This window comes from Sander lucioperca, chromosome 1 (assembly GCF_008315115.2).
Source record: "Sander lucioperca isolate FBNREF2018 chromosome 1, SLUC_FBN_1.2, whole genome shotgun sequence".
NCBI lineage: Eukaryota > Metazoa > Chordata > Actinopteri > Perciformes > Percidae > Sander > Sander lucioperca.
Genome location: NC_050173.1, coordinates 22634946 through 22653817, shown reverse-complemented (window position 1 = coordinate 22653817; position 18872 = coordinate 22634946). Strand labels below are relative to the sequence as shown.

Genomic DNA, 18872 nt, shown 5'->3' with positions numbered 1-18872 from the left:
GAAACATCCTCATCTCCGATTGTCGTCTCGTTCGCCTCTCGCTCTGTGCCCATGACACAGGCATCCCTTCAAACCTCTATCATCTAATTCCTGATTTCCGGTGTTTGAGATCCATTCTCTTTTCCTTCAGAACAAAAACGGCCTTATAAAATAAGCGGACCCACAAATAATGTAGAGCCACACAGCAGTGTTTGGATGTCGACAGGTGTGTGAAACCAGATCCTGGTGTTGGAGAAACAGGGAGCTCGCTGATGGCAACATACCTCCTCCAGTCCCACAGCTAATATTTCATTCATTAGCTTCTATCGCAGCCATCGAATTTACATAAACCAATATTCAACAGCCACAAACTAAAAAAAACTCTAAAAAAAACAAACAAACAACTGGATAAGCAAACACAATTATCTTAAAGTGACAACAATCTTGTTAGGTATGTTTGTACAAGAGTTTTATTTACAGTGTTAAGGTAGGTGACTGTGTCAGTTAATTTATTCTCTGGCTGTTTTGTGCTCAGAGTTGACAGACTCGCAGCAAAAAATGCCAGCCTCTGTGGAATAAACTAAAACCATGTATGTCAACGTAAAAGCAGAATATACATTGTTGTAATAATTAACATTTAAAAAAATATATTTCAGTTGGAATTAAAAAGACAAAAGGGGTGGGAGTCTCTTAAGTGAGCAGCATCTTTAACACACCAACAAAATGGACAGTCAGTATTTTAACACTTTTGTCATGCCCCTTCCAAATTGTAGGCACTGGACTTCAGGATGCAACAAAAACAAACACAAAGAGAAAGACACATGAGGCACAAAAACAGAACTTGACAGTACATTCAAAGGCAGAAAAATACAGGAAAAAAGTGTTCTTTGACTCTTCAGGACAGTTTGGGTGGCTCTATGCATGCACAGGGAGAAAAAAGATGAGGGAGCAAAGCCTCATTTTCTGAAGAAGGCGTTGCGGGTGATGCTGTACAACAGGTGATAAGGCTTTCGTTTTGGGGGCTCGGCCAGTGAGAAGACCTGCTGCTGAGGCACGCTGGTTGGAATGGTGATGTGACGCTGGTGAAGGGGGTGAAGGTTTTGGTGGTGTGGGGGGACAGAAGCAGAGTAACCAATGGCTAAAAGGTGAACAGGAAAAACAAAAAAAACAAAATTATGAATGAAAATCAAAATAAGAATAAAAAAGTTGATAAAAAATGTAAATGAAGAGGCTAAACGGCATTAAGCAAAATATTTCCTTACTTTTGCTCTTCTTCTGTTTGGCTCTTCTGGCATTAACAATGGCCTGTCTTCTTTGCTCTTCACTGATCTCCATTCCTGCCAAGAAACACACAAATACACCCTCCGGTCAAAACATTTCCAACCACCCCCTTCTTCCAACAATCTTTTTACCCTGTTCATCTTTCATTTGACATCTACCCACAGTATCAGTTTTGCGTCATGAAAGAAAGGAATTCTGCACGACTCACCCATCTCTTGGTCTTCCTTGACTCTGCATCTCTCCTTGGCAAAGGCCTGTAACCACCTCTGCTTGTCCTCGGCCTTCCTGCAGCACAGCACACACATAAACTCCAGAGTGGATGCGTTGCGTAGGCGCAGAGCATTCCTCAGGGTCAGGCCCAGGTCTAGGTCCCGCCCGTCGGGCACGTCCACCACCTCGGTCTGGTCCATATCCAGCTGTCCACGGTAGTGGAGCAGGTCTCTGCGCAGGATGTCTTTTTTACAGAAGACCAACTGATGGTCAAACAGGAAGAAGCTGCGCTGTTGCATTTTGCCTTGTCGGACGACTCGAGTCAGCTCACCAGAGTGGATCAGCTCTGAGCTGCGCTCCAGCACATCAGGCCCCTGCAACAACCAATTACATAGATACAAAGTCAAGATGTATACAATATTCTTTACAGAATGTTGGTAAATCACATAGGCTACTTTTAATGAATAACCAGAGAACAAATTTGAAGAATATTGATTAGTCATCATCACCTCCCAGTGTAGAATTGCCACCTGCCAGTGAGCGATGGTGTCGACACTCTCCTGCCGTCTCTTCCTCTCATTTATCAGACTGGCCACATTCTTCATAGCCTCATACGCTTTGCTCACTCCGCTGTAGTCACTGCAATAAATCAGCAAAGGAACAATAAGCATAGTGTCTGCCGCCTTAACCATAAAATTGATTGGATTGAAGCACATTTCCATTTATAGTAACACACTACTTCAATCTCAATCGTGAAAAATAAGTAATCAAACCATTGGGACCACCATGAATTATTTATTTGAAGGTGAACTAATGAATGGACCATTGACAGTTTTTAAATTGGTTAATGTTTGTTGATGCTAGGCTATATACACACTGTAAGTAGCATTGCAGCCATTTGCTTATAGCTTTCATTGTACAGCCAAGATAAAGTAATGCTACACAGACAACAGCTTCATTGAGTCAAGGTATCTACATTATGTGATTAACTGGTATAAGATGTGGTTGTTGTAGATTTTAATGTATCCAAAGCGACAAGCATCGTTGGGTCCAGAAGTGACCAACAGTGTCAACACATATTTTATATGTTAATGCGGGGTGGTTGAAAAATAATAATGTAGGCTGGAGTGCAGTAAAGCTGCTATCTTTGCATGCCTGCACCAGAGTGTGTATGAGAGAAGTTATATAAAGATTCTCAAAATGTACAATAAGCGCAAAGAGGAAAAGAGTAGTATAAATAGTAAAGTTATGAATTTCCAGAGGAGTACCTGTGGTCTTTGGGGGTGTACTTAAGCAGTTCACCCAGCTGCAGGGGGTATTTACAGATCTTCTGGACGGGCGTGAGCAAGAATCCTGCAATGGAAATGTCGATCATCTGCTGGAGGAGCCGGCAGGCCTCAAAGAAATGCTTATATTTGCCCGACTTCATGAGGCGCTGCAGCTCAGCACAGGCTGCTGGATGAGTGTTACAGTAGTCTGAGTAGATAGAGAAGCCCTCTCCCTTATTAAAAAAGAGAAACATTCTATGAAAATTTAGAACAACTGAATCAGGTAAATAAATGAGTTACACAGTGATTAAGTCAATTGGGGACGGTTTTGTGTGTGGCCGCTACCTGCAAGAGAAAACAAGAGCCTATTTCACTGAGATGTGGTTGGTCTTTGTTGTACTTCTTCTCCAGGTCTCTGATAAACTGCCTCTGAAACCTGTAGATGTCCTCTATGTTGCTGAAGATGGTCTTCAACTGCAGCTCAGTGAACATGTCCGGGTGTTTACGGCACTGACGGATGTAACCCTAAAAAGTAACACAAAACCAGTATGCTGACTACACTAACAGAAGGTATGAAAACAGTTCAAACACTAGCCAACAGGAGGTGCTAAACCGTTTAGTAATTTCTGAAATACAAATGTAGCTTATTCTAAATATTTTATTACAAAAAGTTGACATTCATTAGAATGTATGAATGCTTGCGAGCTGTGAATTACATCTTGATTAGAAGCAGCACCCTTAGATGTAAATATTAAGGCCCGTACCTCACAGATGTCTTTTAGGTGCTTGATGTAGATGCGTTCAGTATTCATGATTTCCTGAACCACATTGGTTCTCATCTGCTCCTTGTGCTGAGCGCTGTGTGTGTCCCTGGGAGTTGGATCTTCCTGGTCCGCTACACTCTCCACACTTTCTGCACTCGAGCCCTCCTGGTTCACTCGCACCTAAAACACAGCCACCACACAGAATGGGTCCTCATAAGCAGCAATCAAATCATAAATAAGTGTGTTTCCTCAACGCTAACTTCAAATCCAAATATCCCCCCCCCCCAGTCCCCACACTATAAACAAATAAAACGAATATGGCCCTATGAACATATTATGTGTTCAATAAAATCAAATAAGATTTTTTAAGCTCATAAGTGACATAAACGTTATTACAAAAAGGAGAACAATAACTACTTAGACTACAAAAACTCCACATTACTATGGTAACAACGTGCAAGTTTAACCAGCTCTTGTTCGGCAACATTGGTTCAGCGCCAAGCAATTACACAGCAGACGGCCATCTGCCAATCAAATAACCTCACTATGGTTACCACAGCCTGTCTAATTAAGACTTAACTGTCAATCAGCTCTGGTAACCACAGAAACCAGCTGAACCTCTGAGGTTTGAACCCTTCCACACACACTTTTAAGAGGGCTGATGAGGTTTATTTGGACCTAAGCCAGTTTACGGGTCTTTTTTTGTGCTGCTGGAGAGCAAACATGCGTTAGACACATAGGTCAGGAAGTCCACTTACCCTCACAAAGCTGGAAGGGAACCAGGACTCCTTGTCAGCCCCCCTGCCCCACCACCAGTCCTTATGCGAGGCTTCCAGGACACGGATAACATCTCCCGCCTTGAAGGCCAGCTCCTGCTCCTCCATGGTCACATGGTCCCAGAGAGCCTCAGCATACACTGTGTGGCCGGAGCTTATCCACTGAGTAGCACACACAGATAAGATAAAGATACAATTACATGCATGCTAAGCCCATGTCTAACACGTAAGATTATGTTTAGACTTATAGATACTGCAGTGGTTGTCTGTTCTGCCAAACATCTTGAAAACACACATTTTCACATGGCTGTTCACAAGGCACGCATGCAACAAGATAAATGTTTAATTGTAAATTCAAAAGACATCTTTGGAGAAGATGTTTGAGTGTTGCAACATGACAAGTTTCCCTCCGCAGCCTTACCTCGTTGAGCACAGAGAGCTCCACCCCTGGCTGGAGGTAGGTGGTGAAATCAGTGAGCTCATCAAAGCTGCCCTCCTCCTCCTCCTCACTCACGCTGTCATCAAGTGTCGCCAGGCACTCAGACACACCATCTGCAACACATATACCGAGGTTAAAAACAATGTATGGAGCTGAGAACATTCTGACTAAATAATTCAGAAACAAGCCGCAGATGCAGGCACACCCACACCTGGCTCCACACCAACATTTTCCTTCAACATGCTTATTGACATTCCCAGAGTCAGCTTTCCCACAGACTAAAATTTGTGATCAACAACAACGCCAGTTCTCACCACTCAGCACTCTGTGGAGCTTACGGCGTCCAACACGGTCCAGTCCGATGGGAGTGCTCTGGGAGAGGGTGGAGGGGCGAAACCTGGCAGACACTGCTCTGTAGGGGGGAACCTGGTGGGAGGGGATGGGCGGCCGCGACAGGGGCTGCAGAGAAGAGACAAGAAACATCCTGGATTTAGGAAGAACTCACATTCTCAGGCTTTCACTACCTACCTGGTGACTATGTCACATAGAAATAAAGTCAGCGACTTCATGACAGATAACATTCATAACCAAGATCAATTATTTTGGATTTCAGTAGACAGTAGTACAAAAGAAAACGACTGACTCATGGTTCATGGTGGGTGTATTTAAGGTCCTGAGCGAAGGGGACGCCCTGGCTACTTATCTTTGTTTGTACAGTTAAAATAGTGTTTGAAAAAATGTTTTTTTCAGTGAAACTCTGTAAAACAAAAACAGTCAGCCTTATGTATAAACCACCACTCACATGGCTAGTATTGGCAGGAAAAATATTGTTTTCTTCCCTAACAATTTGGAGGATAGGCATAGTTCAAATATAGTTATAACTGCAAATTTCATTATTTGGACTCTTTTATTAGCAAATATATTAGCCTGAAGCCAACCATGATTCCTCATTACTGATTGAAACAAAATGTATACAACCATATTTCCAGTTTATATACACCAGATGGGAATTCATCTTAGCCTTTTCACTTCTAGTAGGTTTAAATTGTAAAGGCTTACAGAAGGAAGGCGGTCGTCCTTCTCCTCAGCATCAGAAGAGAACAGATCCACAGCTCCTATCACTGATATTGGACGCTGCCTCATGCCTTGAACGTCTCTGTTTATGCTGCAGTTCTCAGGGATATCTCCATTCCCACATGAGTCATTTCCACTGCAGTCTTTAGTCAATGATGTATTTGCTGTCCTTTCTTCAGCATGCACTACGGCCACTTCCTCAGGAATGGAGTGCTTCCTGGAAATGAGCTGCCCGTAGTCAGAGATGGGCCGAGGTCTTGGGCGCCCACTCCTTCGTCTGGGCTTGATGGAGGCTATTTCCGTGGATGCATCTGTGGGTGATGTGTGCGATGTGGGTGAGGTGGGCGATGTGGGTGACTCCGAAAGGCATGTTGAAGAGATAAGAGGGGTGTTGCTGGTTGTTGGAGAGACTTCCTCTGTTTGGAGGAGTGCTTCTGGACCTTGTTGGTCTGATGTTGCCTAGGGATCAAAAACTCAAATTTAAAACTCAATAAGGTTGATGATATTCATTTTCTCCTGTTCAATGATAAGCAAAGCACAAATATGTAGAACATAATGTCTGCTGGGAAGAACATCTGTTAATCAGAAACAGACCAAAATTGTACTGCCAGTCTCAAAAGTTCCAACTTGAAGCAACTGTCTTGGTTGGATCTCAATACAGAACCCACAAGAATCAATGGGAAACTATTTCAATGACCTTTATCAGGATTCTCGTGAGAAACTTTATTATCATGTGAAAGTATTCAAGTTCACACAGTGATTGGCTCCACATATTGAACACAATAAACCGCTATGCTTATCAAGTTCAAACAAGAACTGCAACAGAAATTCCACAAATATTCCACAATAAAATGTTATCATTCTGTATGTATGTCAGCAGGTATTGTATACCCACGGTCAAATATTGGCTAATGGTTACACATTTGGAAATTGTTGGTCTAAGTCTTTCTTACTCAGCCAGCAATCAAACCTCACCTCTTGGTTCTCTCGATCTGGGTCTGGTCCCCGGCATATACACTGGAGAGGCACACAATGGACTAGCACCATTGTGAAACCAATCAAACACAGACTGACATGTGTCCCCAAGACCTAATTATTTTTTTGAGGCTACTAAAAGCCACTTGATTTTTAAAGTAAACAAATCAGATTGTTCCGCATCATCTTTAAAAGGCAAAAAATCCTACTCTTAGACTAAAACACATCACTATAACAGTTTTTATGGACCTGTCTACCTGGTGGTGCTGCTAGCTGTCCAAGGCCCAGTGTCCTCGGTGCTGGACTTTGATCTACTGTACTTCAGCTAGAGGGAAAGGGGAGACGTGAGGCGGGGGCTGTGCTCACTCATAGCAACAGGACTATGGAGTGGTTTTGCGCAAGAGCCACTAATCATAAACAAAGCCTAATCATTAACTCTGCCTCTTCAGTGTGCCTGGTAGCACAGAACAGCTGGCTTCAGCATGTGACCCTGCTGCAGCAGAAGTCAGTAATTCATACACAACTGACAGGAAAAAGGACAGTGAAGAACAACTTATGCCTACGTCATTATTTATTTGACACTGAAGGGGACTTTGGACACACACACAGAGCTCCTTTTTTTAATCATACAAGCACAATACTGACAAGCATCACGTTAACATGAGAACTTATCTCAGTGGGTTAGAATCATACCAGGTTCAAAGATCACTTCTTAGAGGTGTGATGCTTTATTTCCTAAGACTAAGGGTCAATGCCATTCAACTGGAAGATTGGAATCCATTAATGATCATGCTGTTCTAGATTATAGATAGATTTCAGTACTTCCTTCCGCTCTGAAAGTTTACAGAGAGCCTGTAATCTAATGATTTCCAATCCCATGTTCCGAGGTCAATGATAAAGGTGCTGCTCATGTGTGATAGTGCGAAACATTTTGCAGCTTTGTTCTCTTTCAGCTGCAGCACATCATATATATGTAAGCAGTGAAAAGCTCTGTAATCAAAGAGACAAGTTGCACAAAAGATAGTACCCTAGCTGATGTCTTCGTTAGTGTTTTACACATGTCCTGCATTGTGTCAGAATATCTGCATCTTCTGTGCTAATAAGCAAGGAGAAATAGGTAGAGCAATACTGACTGCTAATAGAAACATTACTATATATCATTACTATATACAGTATGTGCCAAGACAATTTAATTATTCACATCAGACCTTTTACACACATGATTTTCCTCTCTTACCTCGTTTGGTAGCATGTTGACCTCAGTCTCTTGTTGTTGTTGGGAATGTTCTTTCTGGCAGAGAGGAGATGAATCACATTCTGCTGTCTGTTTATAGCTACTTGTTGTGGCCACAGTCAGTAATTCATAATGAGCAGGTGAAGTCTGCTCTGTTCCCTCTGGGGGCTCCATAGAAACCTGGCTGATAAGGACCTGGTGCTGCTGTGGGCTGGCATCGGATTCAGGCTGTAGATGAACCAGAGGGGTGTGCTCGACAGACATGACCCGGGCTCTGACAGGCGAAGGCCGGCGCTGTCGCTCACTGGTTGTTAGGCAAGGCACACGGCGGGAGTAGTCGTCATGGAGACGGGTCAGGGGTGACAAGGGTGATGGAGAGCTGGGGCTGGGGGAGGGACTTCGCCTGCGTCGGACAGTCAGGTCAGTCATGCTGCCTACTAGCTTTAGCATCGGCCCCTTGGTCATCACAGGGCTCTTCCTGCGGCTAACAGCATGGTCCCGGAGGTCCACTGAGGAGGCGCTGGCTGTCCTCTGGATGTTTGGTGTCTCGCTTGACGTGCTAGTCCTCTTGGGTTCCTCCTGAAGCGAAGGAGGTCCTGGAAATTGGGCTTTGCGTTTAAAAGGGGCCTTAAATATATGAAGATTTTCTGCACTTTTGCTCAGTCTGCTCAACACCTTCACATTTGTGTTGTCATTCATGTTCTTTGTTTGGACATTGACCCTGGATGTCTGATCTGGTTTCTGACTGTCCGTAGCTTCATTTGTGCTCCTTCCTGCTAGTCTCCTGTTCCCTGTGTCGAGTAAAGAGATGCGTCCTGCTCCGTACGCTCTCCTAATACTCCTTGACAATCGTGTGTTCCGCGTGAGCCCATCTCCTTCATCAGTTTCCTCATCATCGTAGTCCTCAATATCTGATCCACATCGGCTTATCACAGCCAACTTTTGGCCAGCAAAATTTCCATTAGACACACTATATCCTTCTGCAAAATGTAAATGATTTGCTGCATCATCTAGACCAGGGTCAATGTTGGCCACACCAGTGCCATTAGTCATTTCCTGATCTGATGGGTCATGTTCTCCATCGTGGGTGACTGCCCCTCTACTCTGTATACCCTGGAGCACAGAGGAGCGGAGCTTTTTGAAGGAGTCCACAACACCCAGTCCTGAAAGTCCTGACCAGGACTGAGGGACGCTGTTGCTGTCGCTGCTGTGGGTTGAGGTGGTACTGTCAGTGGTTGGACTGTGAGCAGGGACAGGGCCCTTCCTCGAGTTAGAAAAAAGCTTCATAATTCTTGAGGAGTAAGGCTTTCCCTCAGGTTGACCTATAACAGGGTTGGTCCAGGCAGAGGAGTTGATGCCATTTAATCTGTTTTCGTCTGGACCTGCGGTCATCGGCTGTACTTGGGCGACACAACCAGACAGCAGACATGGGACTGCACTTCTGTCAGCATGACTGTGGAATGGGTATATATCACTGAGGGGTCGGCTTCGGATCAGCGGGTCAGCTTTACAGTGGTGGAGGCACGGGAGAGAGTCTTCGCTTGTGGACAAGACTCTGTCCTGTTGTTCTGCCTGCAAAACCAAACAGAGATTCATTTCAGAAATCTTTGCATTATAGAAGAATGAAAGGTCCTATTCAAAGGTTACTATGTAGAAATTAAATTGATCAGATAAAAGCAGATACGACAACTCCAGATAACTGAAAGAGAAATATGTATTTGTTTTTAAAAATGAACTGAATAAAATAAAAGATTTTTTTTACAGTAAGAATGTTTTAGGGAAGGCTGGGAAATTTAAATCCTGAGAAGAACAGCATGAAAAGGACATACAGTATGCCTAAAGGGATGGGAGTATGAGAATGCACTATTATGTGTTTACAGTACAGTGTCCTCTGTGTTAAGAGAGGAGGAACAGAGAGAAGAAAGGGAGAGACACAGATCAACAGAAAGACGCATCCCTCAGTGTGCAAGGATCCAGAGGAGTAAAACATCTTTCGCTGAGAACACTACATGCATTTGTCCTTGGTGCTGTATTTCAATGTCCATAGAGAGCTGAGGCCCAGGTCGGGGTGGTGTTGTGCTAAGTTCAGCTCTGTGTTCTAAGCTGTGTGTGTGTGTGTGTGTGTGTGTGTGTGTGTGTGTGTGTGTGTGTGTGTGTGTGTTTCAGGGCAGCGGTAAATGCAGCTGAGCCTTTGAAGTGGGGCTTTGTGAGCGTGACTAAGCAATGAAACTTGCTAATCCATTGTGATTAATGCAATAAATTGCCCAGTTTTCTTCAGATTACGTAGAAGATAAAGTGACAGTGAGGGGAGGGTTGTGTGGTCTTCAAATTAGTGAACATAGAGTCCTCAGTGTTTGCCTATATAGGATTCATACTTAGTTTTATTTTATTTCTGTGTCATGCTAAACACTTGGCCCATCCCATATGGCATTACAAGACACCACAAACTTATTTAACAGACATCTTCCGGTCGCATATACAAATCATTTGGAGAAATACATATATACTAAATAGGCCTTTTCACGGAGTACATTTAGCATGTCATAGTAAGAAAAGAACAGGTGTTACTAATAACATTAACAACGGCTCTGTACTATTCAAGTGTCCCAGTAAGCCATGACATGACTGACAGTGAGTCAGCATGCACAATACCAGGACCCTGAAACTGAAGCAACTAAATGGAATTCAGGCATCATTCATTTTATTATTTACAGCCGTGCTTTTCCTTCGTTGACATGTCAAAATGTCTTCTGTGTCACCCTTTCTCCAGGTTTCTTTTATGCCTGAATTCAAAACGTGTGTTCAAAAGGCCACAAAATGACACATCAAAGTACTTCTAACTACTTCTAACTTCTAACTTCTAAGCTGCCAACTGACTTACAAAAGATCTAAAATAAAAACAAAAGCTTAACTATAAAATTACTCGTCTATAGAGACTACAGTATATTGACAATAATAATATAGTATGAATGAATGACTATAAAATATCATCCCATATACTTTTCCATAACTATAAATAAATCTCTAAAACAACAATTTGTGCTTTACTTGCAAATTTACATGCAAGTTTTCATTCACCATGTCCCTGCATCAAGTGAAGCAAATATGAAGTCTTACAGAATAAATATAGGATAACATAATATAGCAAACCGCTTGAATATTTTAAATTGCAGTTAAAATGGAACATTTTTATGGATTATTTTATTTCAACAACCCCCCCCCCCCCAAATTTATTATTTATAAGCAGGATATAAATGATAAATACAGATGATAAACTACATCATCAATATACACTTAAAGACATTACAACTACATTACAGTGTGTTATAAACCATTAATTAATTATACACTGATTATAAATGCTAAATGGGGGATGACATGACTGCTGATTGTTTTACATTTATTACAAGAAAACTGTCTCCTAACAACAAAAAGGTCAATCCCAATATATTGTCATATTTATTTAGGTATTCAACAAAAATGTTGTGATTTTGTCACAACACAAACTGAAGCCATTTTTTGCTTCCACTGTCTGCTATGTACACATGCAGGGAGTTGCAGGGATCCTGGAACGTTCCCAAACCTCCCATCCTCATGCGTGTCCAGCAGCAGATGGGCTTTCTCAGTCAAACTCTCTGTGGAATCTGCTGTCACTCCAACCAGCTCTCTCCATCATGCCGAACACTTATGTAAACACAGAGCCACCGCTGCCAAGCACCGCTGCTGACAGACAGTAAACACTCCTTGCAAACAATGTGCTGCTTTCAAAGCTATGCTGAATTGTCTTCTTGTACTTTCTCCTCCTTGGCCACGGGAAGAATCATATTAAGTAGCAACAGGAAAAAAAAGACAGGAACAATTTTTCCATCTATTTTCCAAGCAGAACGATTGGAGATAGGAATGGAATTTCTACAGCTTGAGTAGCTTGTTTTTGTTTTGAATACTCTTGTCGTGCTATCGCCCATTCTACCAACTGTGCTATCCTTCAACACCTTTCTGCCTTCTCCCTAAACTTGGCGCCAACTGTCACAGGCCAGTTGGCATCTACTAATACTTGGCCAAACCAAGCTGACGCAGGTGGTGAGTTTCACAAAGACAACAAAGACTTCAACTTATATGCAATATGCTTTTTACTCCAATAACTCTACAGCATGTTTGTTTCTGTTACTTTTAACTATGCCCTTTAAAACTGGTGATGGATTTATAAGCCTTATTGCATTTCTAGTCTAGACTCAATACATCAACCTCAATGACAATGTTCGCTTTGATGTGCATGGCATTTGATTTACTGGTCAAACGGCAGGTCTGCTGGCAATCCATAACTACCAATTTGACAAAGCAAATTCAACACTGACACACACACTTTTCTTAATGATGAAAAGCGTTTTTTATTTTGAGAGATAAAATATATAGGGTATACTATTCTGAAAACCTCTTTCATTTTGTTCATTTATCTCAAACCTAAGCTCTGGCATCATTTTCTTTTCCTCCATATTTTCTGAAATGTATGTAAATGATACGTCCATGTCTACAGCTATGCATGTTGCAACATCCTGACAAATATTACTTACATATAAGTTAATAGCACGCTCTACTGTCTGTAAGCAGATCACTTTTACTATGAACTTTCCTATATTACTTTTGCTCTGCCTGTGTACCAGGATCACTGCTGCTCTCCAGCTTCCTCCTGCTTGGCTGTGGATGGGAGCGGCGCACTGGTGCCCTGGTCCAGAGTTAATTAAGAGCACACCCACACACACACACACACACACACACACACACACACACACACAAACAAACACAAGCTGGAACCAGCCTCAGATTAGACTCCCAGAGATGAGAATGAACACTCACCCAGATACATAAACATGTATACAAGGGCTAAAAGCATGCACTCCAAAAACACATGCACAGCATCCTTTCTCATAGTGCACGGCCCATTTTCATGTATGTGCATGTGCACTCACACGCATACGTGCACAGAGCTGAGAAGGGAGGAAGGCAGTTAAATCATTGCCTCCCTTCCTGTTTGGCTAGAAAACCCAGGCATTAACCTAAGGAGTCATAAATGCATAGAGATAAGGTGACCTCCTACCTACCCATAGTTCACCTCTGCAGTATGTCCTGCCTGAGGCTAGGATGAAACTCATTCGACCAAAATGAACTAAGCATTAAATTGAAAAACCACCAGACAGAGTATTAAGTGAAAGTACGAGACAGACACAAGCACCCCGGAGCAACATCGCCATTCCTTTGTAAGCTGTCACTTTACTGGTCGTCTATTTGTCTCGAGGAATGAAAGCTGTGAGGAAGGCATACCTCTATGTTGTCCTAAAACAACACGCCATAATGTTTTAGAGAAAAGATTGGCTGATTAATTAAATCAGTGTGCGCAACTAGGGTTCTGGCTGCACATATGTTCAGTACTAGAGAAAAAAGTTCATTGAATTTTGTCTTTCAAGTGAATGAGTTCACATAGTGGTTGTAAAAGCATCTTTTTAGCCTTGATGCTTGTTATCTGACCTTACAGTCTGTTTCCTAGCAAAGATTAAAGCGTCAGCTAGAAAACTCAGAACAGTGAGTGGGAGCGGGAGTGTGTGTGTTTGTGTGTGTACAGCCTATTTCTCTTCCATCCCAGTAATAATCTGATTAGCAAAGCTTTACCAGTCTGTGTTCAGGACTGGTTTCATCTACACATGATAGCATAATCAGGGTGACAACCAGGCTATTCAGCACTGACTGAGAGTGACACCCAAAGCTTGTAAACAGCCCACCAGGAATTGACTCTAGGGGGCAACTTGGCAATGTGCATTTTACATATTAAGAGTGAAAATGAAGAGATAAAGGCTAAAATTCCACAAACACTATCGATAACAAATATGTCACCTCTTTTGTGGTCACATGATTTTGAAATAGACAACATGTCCCATCTGGATTAGGTGAGCACATATCCTGCCGGTTCAGTTTTCTGGGTTAAGGCTCATATTTTTGATGACCTAGTTCCTCATTTTTGATCTGGCAGATCGAAGAAGATTGGGGGACGCCACTCCCCTTTTAATAGACCGTGGGAAGTACAGGTAAAGCAGGGAGTGTCAGCACTCTCACACAGGCAGTCACTTACTCACCCGATCTGCTGTGGACTGTCATGAAGACAGAAATCTAACACCACACAGTGTACAAGGCTTAGAGAGGACAAAACACCACTGAGCCTCGTTGTCAATAGTCAACAGTGTAACCTGACAGCAATGCAACAATAACCAAAAGGTTTCTCTATCAACATTCAAAAACCATGAAAACAGAAAGCTTCTCAAGAGCACAAATCTACTAATAGTATATAGGGATATGAGACAATCTTAAACATTGGTTTGTGAGCTTGAAATAGTTCACACAGTATTTCCCTGCGCAAATGTCCTTTTTGACTGAGTCACAGCACTAAAAATGGCTGGTTAAAGTGACGTCTTTGTTGTCTTTGTCTATGGACTGAAGTACAAAAAGAAGGTAAACTAATGCAGAATATTTGCATTAACTACAAACACAAAGCTCAATGTTGTGTCCCATGTGACAGAATTACAACCATGTATGAAATAAAAGGTAGCATATTGTAAAATATTATTACAGTTGTTTGGTCCTATTGTAATACTGAAAGTTCTATAAAGCAGAGGACTGTGACCTGTGAATATTTAACACTGAATGATCTAGACACCAGTTTACCTCTAGTATAAATTCTCATCTGGGGAGCCATGAAAACAAGACAAATCTCCACCCTGGTGGAAAATAAAGATATATTCTATTCTAATTAATTGTGAGTAACCTGTTGTGATGGCTGCAGACTCCTACAGTTAGTGTAGCTAAGTTAGTGCTAAGAATGAAGCAGAATCTGAAAACAAGGAGCTATGGAAGGGGATTACACTGAGTAGTTTTCTAAGCCCATAAAGAACTCAGGGCCAAACTGCTTATTTATTTCTGCATTAATTAACTTTCTTTGGCCATAAAGCTCTTTGTAGTAACGTTAGGTGCCCCCCAACCCCTCCTTCACCAACTCCCTGCACAGCCTGGCATCTCCCACATCACTATAACAACCACGGCTGTAATGCACTACAATAACCCCCTCTGCTCCCATTTCAAATAAGAACAGAAGAGGGAAAATCACCGCAACTGTAATGTGATAACGTTACACAAGTAATATGGATAATTTAAAGGAATTATATTATCACTTGTTTTTTTGCTGTGAATTAAACTGAATTAGCAGTCATTGCGCAGTTAATAGAAACTAAAACTTTTGCTCACCCTGCTCATAGTCGCTGATGTTGTCCTCCTCACCTTTTTCCTCACATCAACAGAGCAGCTGTTTTTGTTGTTTAGCCATAGTGAAGTACTTTCTCCGAGGTCCAACGACTTGCTGCCTCGCACTCGCCGTACTCTCGCAAAAACATGTCGGGTACAAAAACCACGTCAACTGCGCTGGCCCTGCTAACTAGTTACCCCGCAACATATTAAGACAAATGGCTGGCTGACTTCTTAAACACACTGGGCTAGCAACTCGAGCTAACTAACGAGCTCACTGATAAACTTCTAAATTGCGCAAGCTTTACGGTTTTTCATTTCGCTTTCACCGACCGGCAAAACCTGATGGTAGTCAAGTGACTCAAGTGCACAAAACAAATACTGAGTCATGCGATATCTTCCGAAGTTAATCAAGAAAAGCTCCTCATTTCGCTGATGAGTCCAGTTCAAATAGGTCTTTCTTGAAGCATTGAGAGAGCGAGCATCATTAATGCACTTGTTGCAGTGTTTCCAAGGGGCGGGGCTTCGAGAGGTTACGATCGAGGTTACTGGTTGACCACAACGTGACCATACGATGGACAGCCAATCATAATTAAGTAGATGAGTCCGTGACCCCGAAACCACGCCCAAGGTGGAACGCTCTTCATTGAAGAATAAAAAAGAATGCTGCTCTTCACTTCCTGCGGCTCTTTGAAGACAAAAAAAGACTGGACCTTCCAGTTTGTGTTGCACTGTCTTCCTCGTGTCATGTCATTGTATCATGCCAAAACAAGTAATGTCTCGGGTATTTCTATTGTACATGCCCATCCCCAAATACCAAAGGAAAGATTACATAGTGAAATTTTAAAACAACAACCAGAATAATGGAATGGAAAACAGCAAAACTGATTTTTGCCTGTGACAAAAATGACACACACCTCTATTTCATCTTTTTAATGTTGTTTTTTTTTCATTTACAGGCTGATGCTCTCACGTCAACAGAATTACATGCTCAAGATCCTGCAAGAAAGCTAATTTAATTGATTTAACCACATAATGCACACACAATGTTAACATGTGGGAGAACATTTAAAGTAATACAACAGTCTATTTAAAATTGTACTAAAGTAAAATAATGGAAATATTCTCAGCAAAATGTAGCCTACTTGAAGTATCAAAAAGAAAAGCTCTGCAGTGAAATTGCCCCTGTGAGTGCTGTATTGTCTATATTATATTTTACTGTTTGGAGCTGTTTTGAAGTACTGTATATTCTGGGTTGTTCATCTGTAACAATAAATTGTATTTTATAAGCCTGCCATATGATTTACATGTAAAATCTTAATTAGCAAAGTAACCACAGTAGTCAAATAAATCCAGTGGAGTAAGAAGTATGATGTGAGTAGAAGTATTAAAGTAGCATAAAATGGATTTGTACTTAAGTACAGTAGTGGAGTACTAGTAGTTACATTGCACAATGCATTATACAATCAACTAAAGTTTAGAGGCGGGCTGATTTCTATTCTGAAACATTCTCCAGCAATTATAAAGAAATTATGCCTAATTTAAGCCCCAAAGATTAAGAACCCAGAGAAGGTAGTGTCGTCATCTTCATCAGCAAAGAGCCCATTGAACAGCTCTCCTCCAGCCACCTGCAGCCACACCTTGTCCCCCACGTCAAGGTGCAGCACAGCGCCCCCTGCTGCCTGATCCTCGCTGCTCTGGTAGGTATCCGTGGTGTGGATGATCTTTGCACCGTTCTTCACTAGAGCCACCTTCACATTTCTGGAGAAGACAGTGATGTGGTAGGTGAAGAAATAGGCTCCTGCTACGGAGCATGTGAATCTTCCTGTTTGTGAATCGTAGTGATTCTGTACATTGTAAATGATCTTGTCAAACCGGATCGGTGCATTAGCTGCTGGGAGTTTACTTTGTGCTGTGAGTCCCACAGAGAAGGCACTTTTAGGGATAACAGGTGCATCTCCCTTCTCACCTATATCACCTTTCGCTCCTTGGGTCCCTTTGTCACCACGATAACCGATATTGCCTTTTTGACCTGGAAAACCAATTTCCCCCTTATGGCCTGGCCTGCCGGGGGGTCCCAGTGGTCCCTGAATGCCTCTGTCACCCCGAAGACCAATTTCCCCCTTCGGACCCTCAGGTCCAAGAGGTCCCAAATCACCTTTAGGTCCTTGGGGTCCAGGCAGCCCAAGCTCTCCCTTATTTCCTTTCAGGCCAATGGGCCCTTGGACTCCTTGTGGCCCCATTTTCCCAGGAGGCCCCCGTTCTCCATTGTCTCCACGTTTTCCTTTGAGCCCTGCTGAGCCAACTGCACCTGTAGATGACACGCACACAATAAACCCGCTCATAAACTAGGCTCAGTGTTTACTATTCAGTGACCTACATACAGTACATATTTTAACAGGCCAGACAAGGGACAACAAATATATGAATACATTGTGCAAATAAAGTATATAAAGCTGGTAATAATTGATTGTTTCAACACGTTACTTTACAGATTTTTTTATTTTACAGTGGTGCAGTTAATTCTGAAGATACATACCAAGTTCTCCTTTGTCTCCCTTAAGCCCATCATTGCCTGCTGGTCCAATAGGGCCAACTTGACCTTTTAATGGGTGATTTATAAATGATTGTTATTATAAATTGTAATGAGACATTTTGGAAAACATTCATATAGTCAAGTTCTAAAGGAGAAGTCTTCTCTTCTAAGCTTACCTTGATCACCTTTGTCACCTCTGAGTCCATCTCGGCCGTCTCTGCCAGGTGTACCATTGTGTCCAGGATCGCCTGGTATTCCAGGGTGTCCACAAAAACAGCCTTTAATTTGGGTTTCTTCCTGTGTTACACACCTGACCGCTAATAGAAGGAGCAGGAGAGTGACTCTAAGCCTCATCTGCAACATTGTACCTGATGCACCTGTCTAAAAAAAACTAATATCCAACTATGTTAACAACTTTTAGACTAAAAGAAGTTAAAGCCAGTGCATAGTTTGCCTCATAACCACATGCCTACTCATATGCAAACACGCAGCAATAGATCAAATTGTCTTCAAACAGGCCTACTCAATAGGAGCACTGTGGAACAAAAGACAACCAAGACACCAACCGAAGAAAACAAATGCTGTACAAGAACTTTGGACAAGAGTGAACTCAGTCCTTTCATTGGTCCGACTGTGTTTGTGGCTTACTTATTGTGTCTGTCAGTTACACATCACTTGTGCCCCTTTACATGCTTCTCCAGTTTAGTTCAGGCTAATAATAAGCATAGAGTGTGTGTCAGGGCCAGACATGCAGAAGGCCACATAGTTTCACATGTGCTGCCTTTCTATACAGTGAAGCAAACAGGATATTTTAACAAATGATCACATGCTGTCTGCATGGCAGAATATCTCATTTTTAATTGAGCAATAAAAACATGGCATTAGGAATGGATGCCTTATAGAATAATATTAGCAGTATGGTTTTTTTTGTCCAAGATTCAAAGGATAGCATCGTAATGGGCTCTGTTTAGTCACTGGATACTAATATCAAACTAAAACATTAATTCATGCCTGCTTTTCTCATATGTGCTTTATTAAATATCAACAGTCAG

The 18872-nt window shown here is 42.1% G+C and overlaps 2 protein-coding genes across 5 annotated transcripts; both read right to left on the bottom strand.

Moving 5' to 3' along the window:
• Positions 1-431: 431 nt before the first annotated feature.
• On the bottom strand, positions 432-15784 carry spata13 (spermatogenesis associated 13). Of its 4 annotated transcripts, none has more exons than XM_031282055.2 (13): positions 15288-15784; positions 8004-9572; positions 5777-6250; positions 5032-5176; positions 4700-4830; positions 4261-4440; positions 3503-3682; positions 3084-3263; positions 2739-2971; positions 1980-2109; positions 1469-1844; positions 1242-1316; positions 432-1117 (listed from the first exon to the last, which is right to left on the bottom strand). In XM_031282055.2, the coding sequence occupies exons 1-13, from the start codon at positions 15294-15296 to the stop codon at positions 936-938; spliced, it is 3864 nt and encodes a 1287-aa protein (XP_031137915.1). In that variant the 5' UTR covers positions 15297-15784; the 3' UTR covers positions 432-935. The 4 variants fall into 4 exon arrangements, with proteins under 4 accessions (XP_031137915.1, XP_035856527.1, XP_035856530.1 ...); XM_036000634.1 differs by having other exon boundaries at positions 5035-5176; XM_036000637.1 differs by lacking the exons at positions 8004-9572; positions 15288-15784 and adding an exon at positions 6767-7015.
• A 753-nt stretch (positions 15785-16537) lies between these two features.
• Positions 16538-18644, bottom strand: c1qtnf9 (C1q and TNF related 9). The gene is made up of 3 exons (XM_031282248.2): positions 17997-18644; positions 17824-17886; positions 16538-17595 (listed from the first exon to the last, which is right to left on the bottom strand). Exons 1-3 carry the CDS (start codon positions 18181-18183, stop codon positions 16826-16828), a joined length of 1020 nt encoding a protein of 339 aa, XP_031138108.1. The 5' UTR covers positions 18184-18644; the 3' UTR covers positions 16538-16825.
• Between the last annotated feature and the right edge of the window lie 228 nt (positions 18645-18872).

Excerpts from the sequence above, each read along its gene's own strand:
- spata13 (XM_031282055.2), bottom strand. Across the intron at positions 4,831-5,031 it reads GCTCCACAGAGTGCTGAGTG|ATGGTGTGTCTGAGTGCCTG; the intron begins GTGAGAACTGGC and ends TATGTGTTGCAG. Across the intron at positions 3,264-3,502 it reads ACCTAAAAGACATCTGTGAG|GGTTACATCCGTCAGTGCCG; the intron begins GTACGGGCCTTA and ends GTTACTTTTTAG.
- c1qtnf9 (XM_031282248.2), bottom strand. The coding sequence starts at position 18,183 with ATGTTGCAGATGAGGCTTAGAGTCACTCTCCTGCTCCTTCTATTAGCG. Across the intron at positions 17,887-17,996 it reads AGGTGACAAAGGTGATCAAG|GTCAAGTTGGCCCTATTGGA; the intron begins GTAAGCTTAGAA and ends ACCCATTAAAAG. Across the intron at positions 17,596-17,823 it reads GGGAGACAAAGGAGAACTTG|GTGCAGTTGGCTCAGCAGGG; the intron begins GTATGTATCTTC and ends TGTCATCTACAG.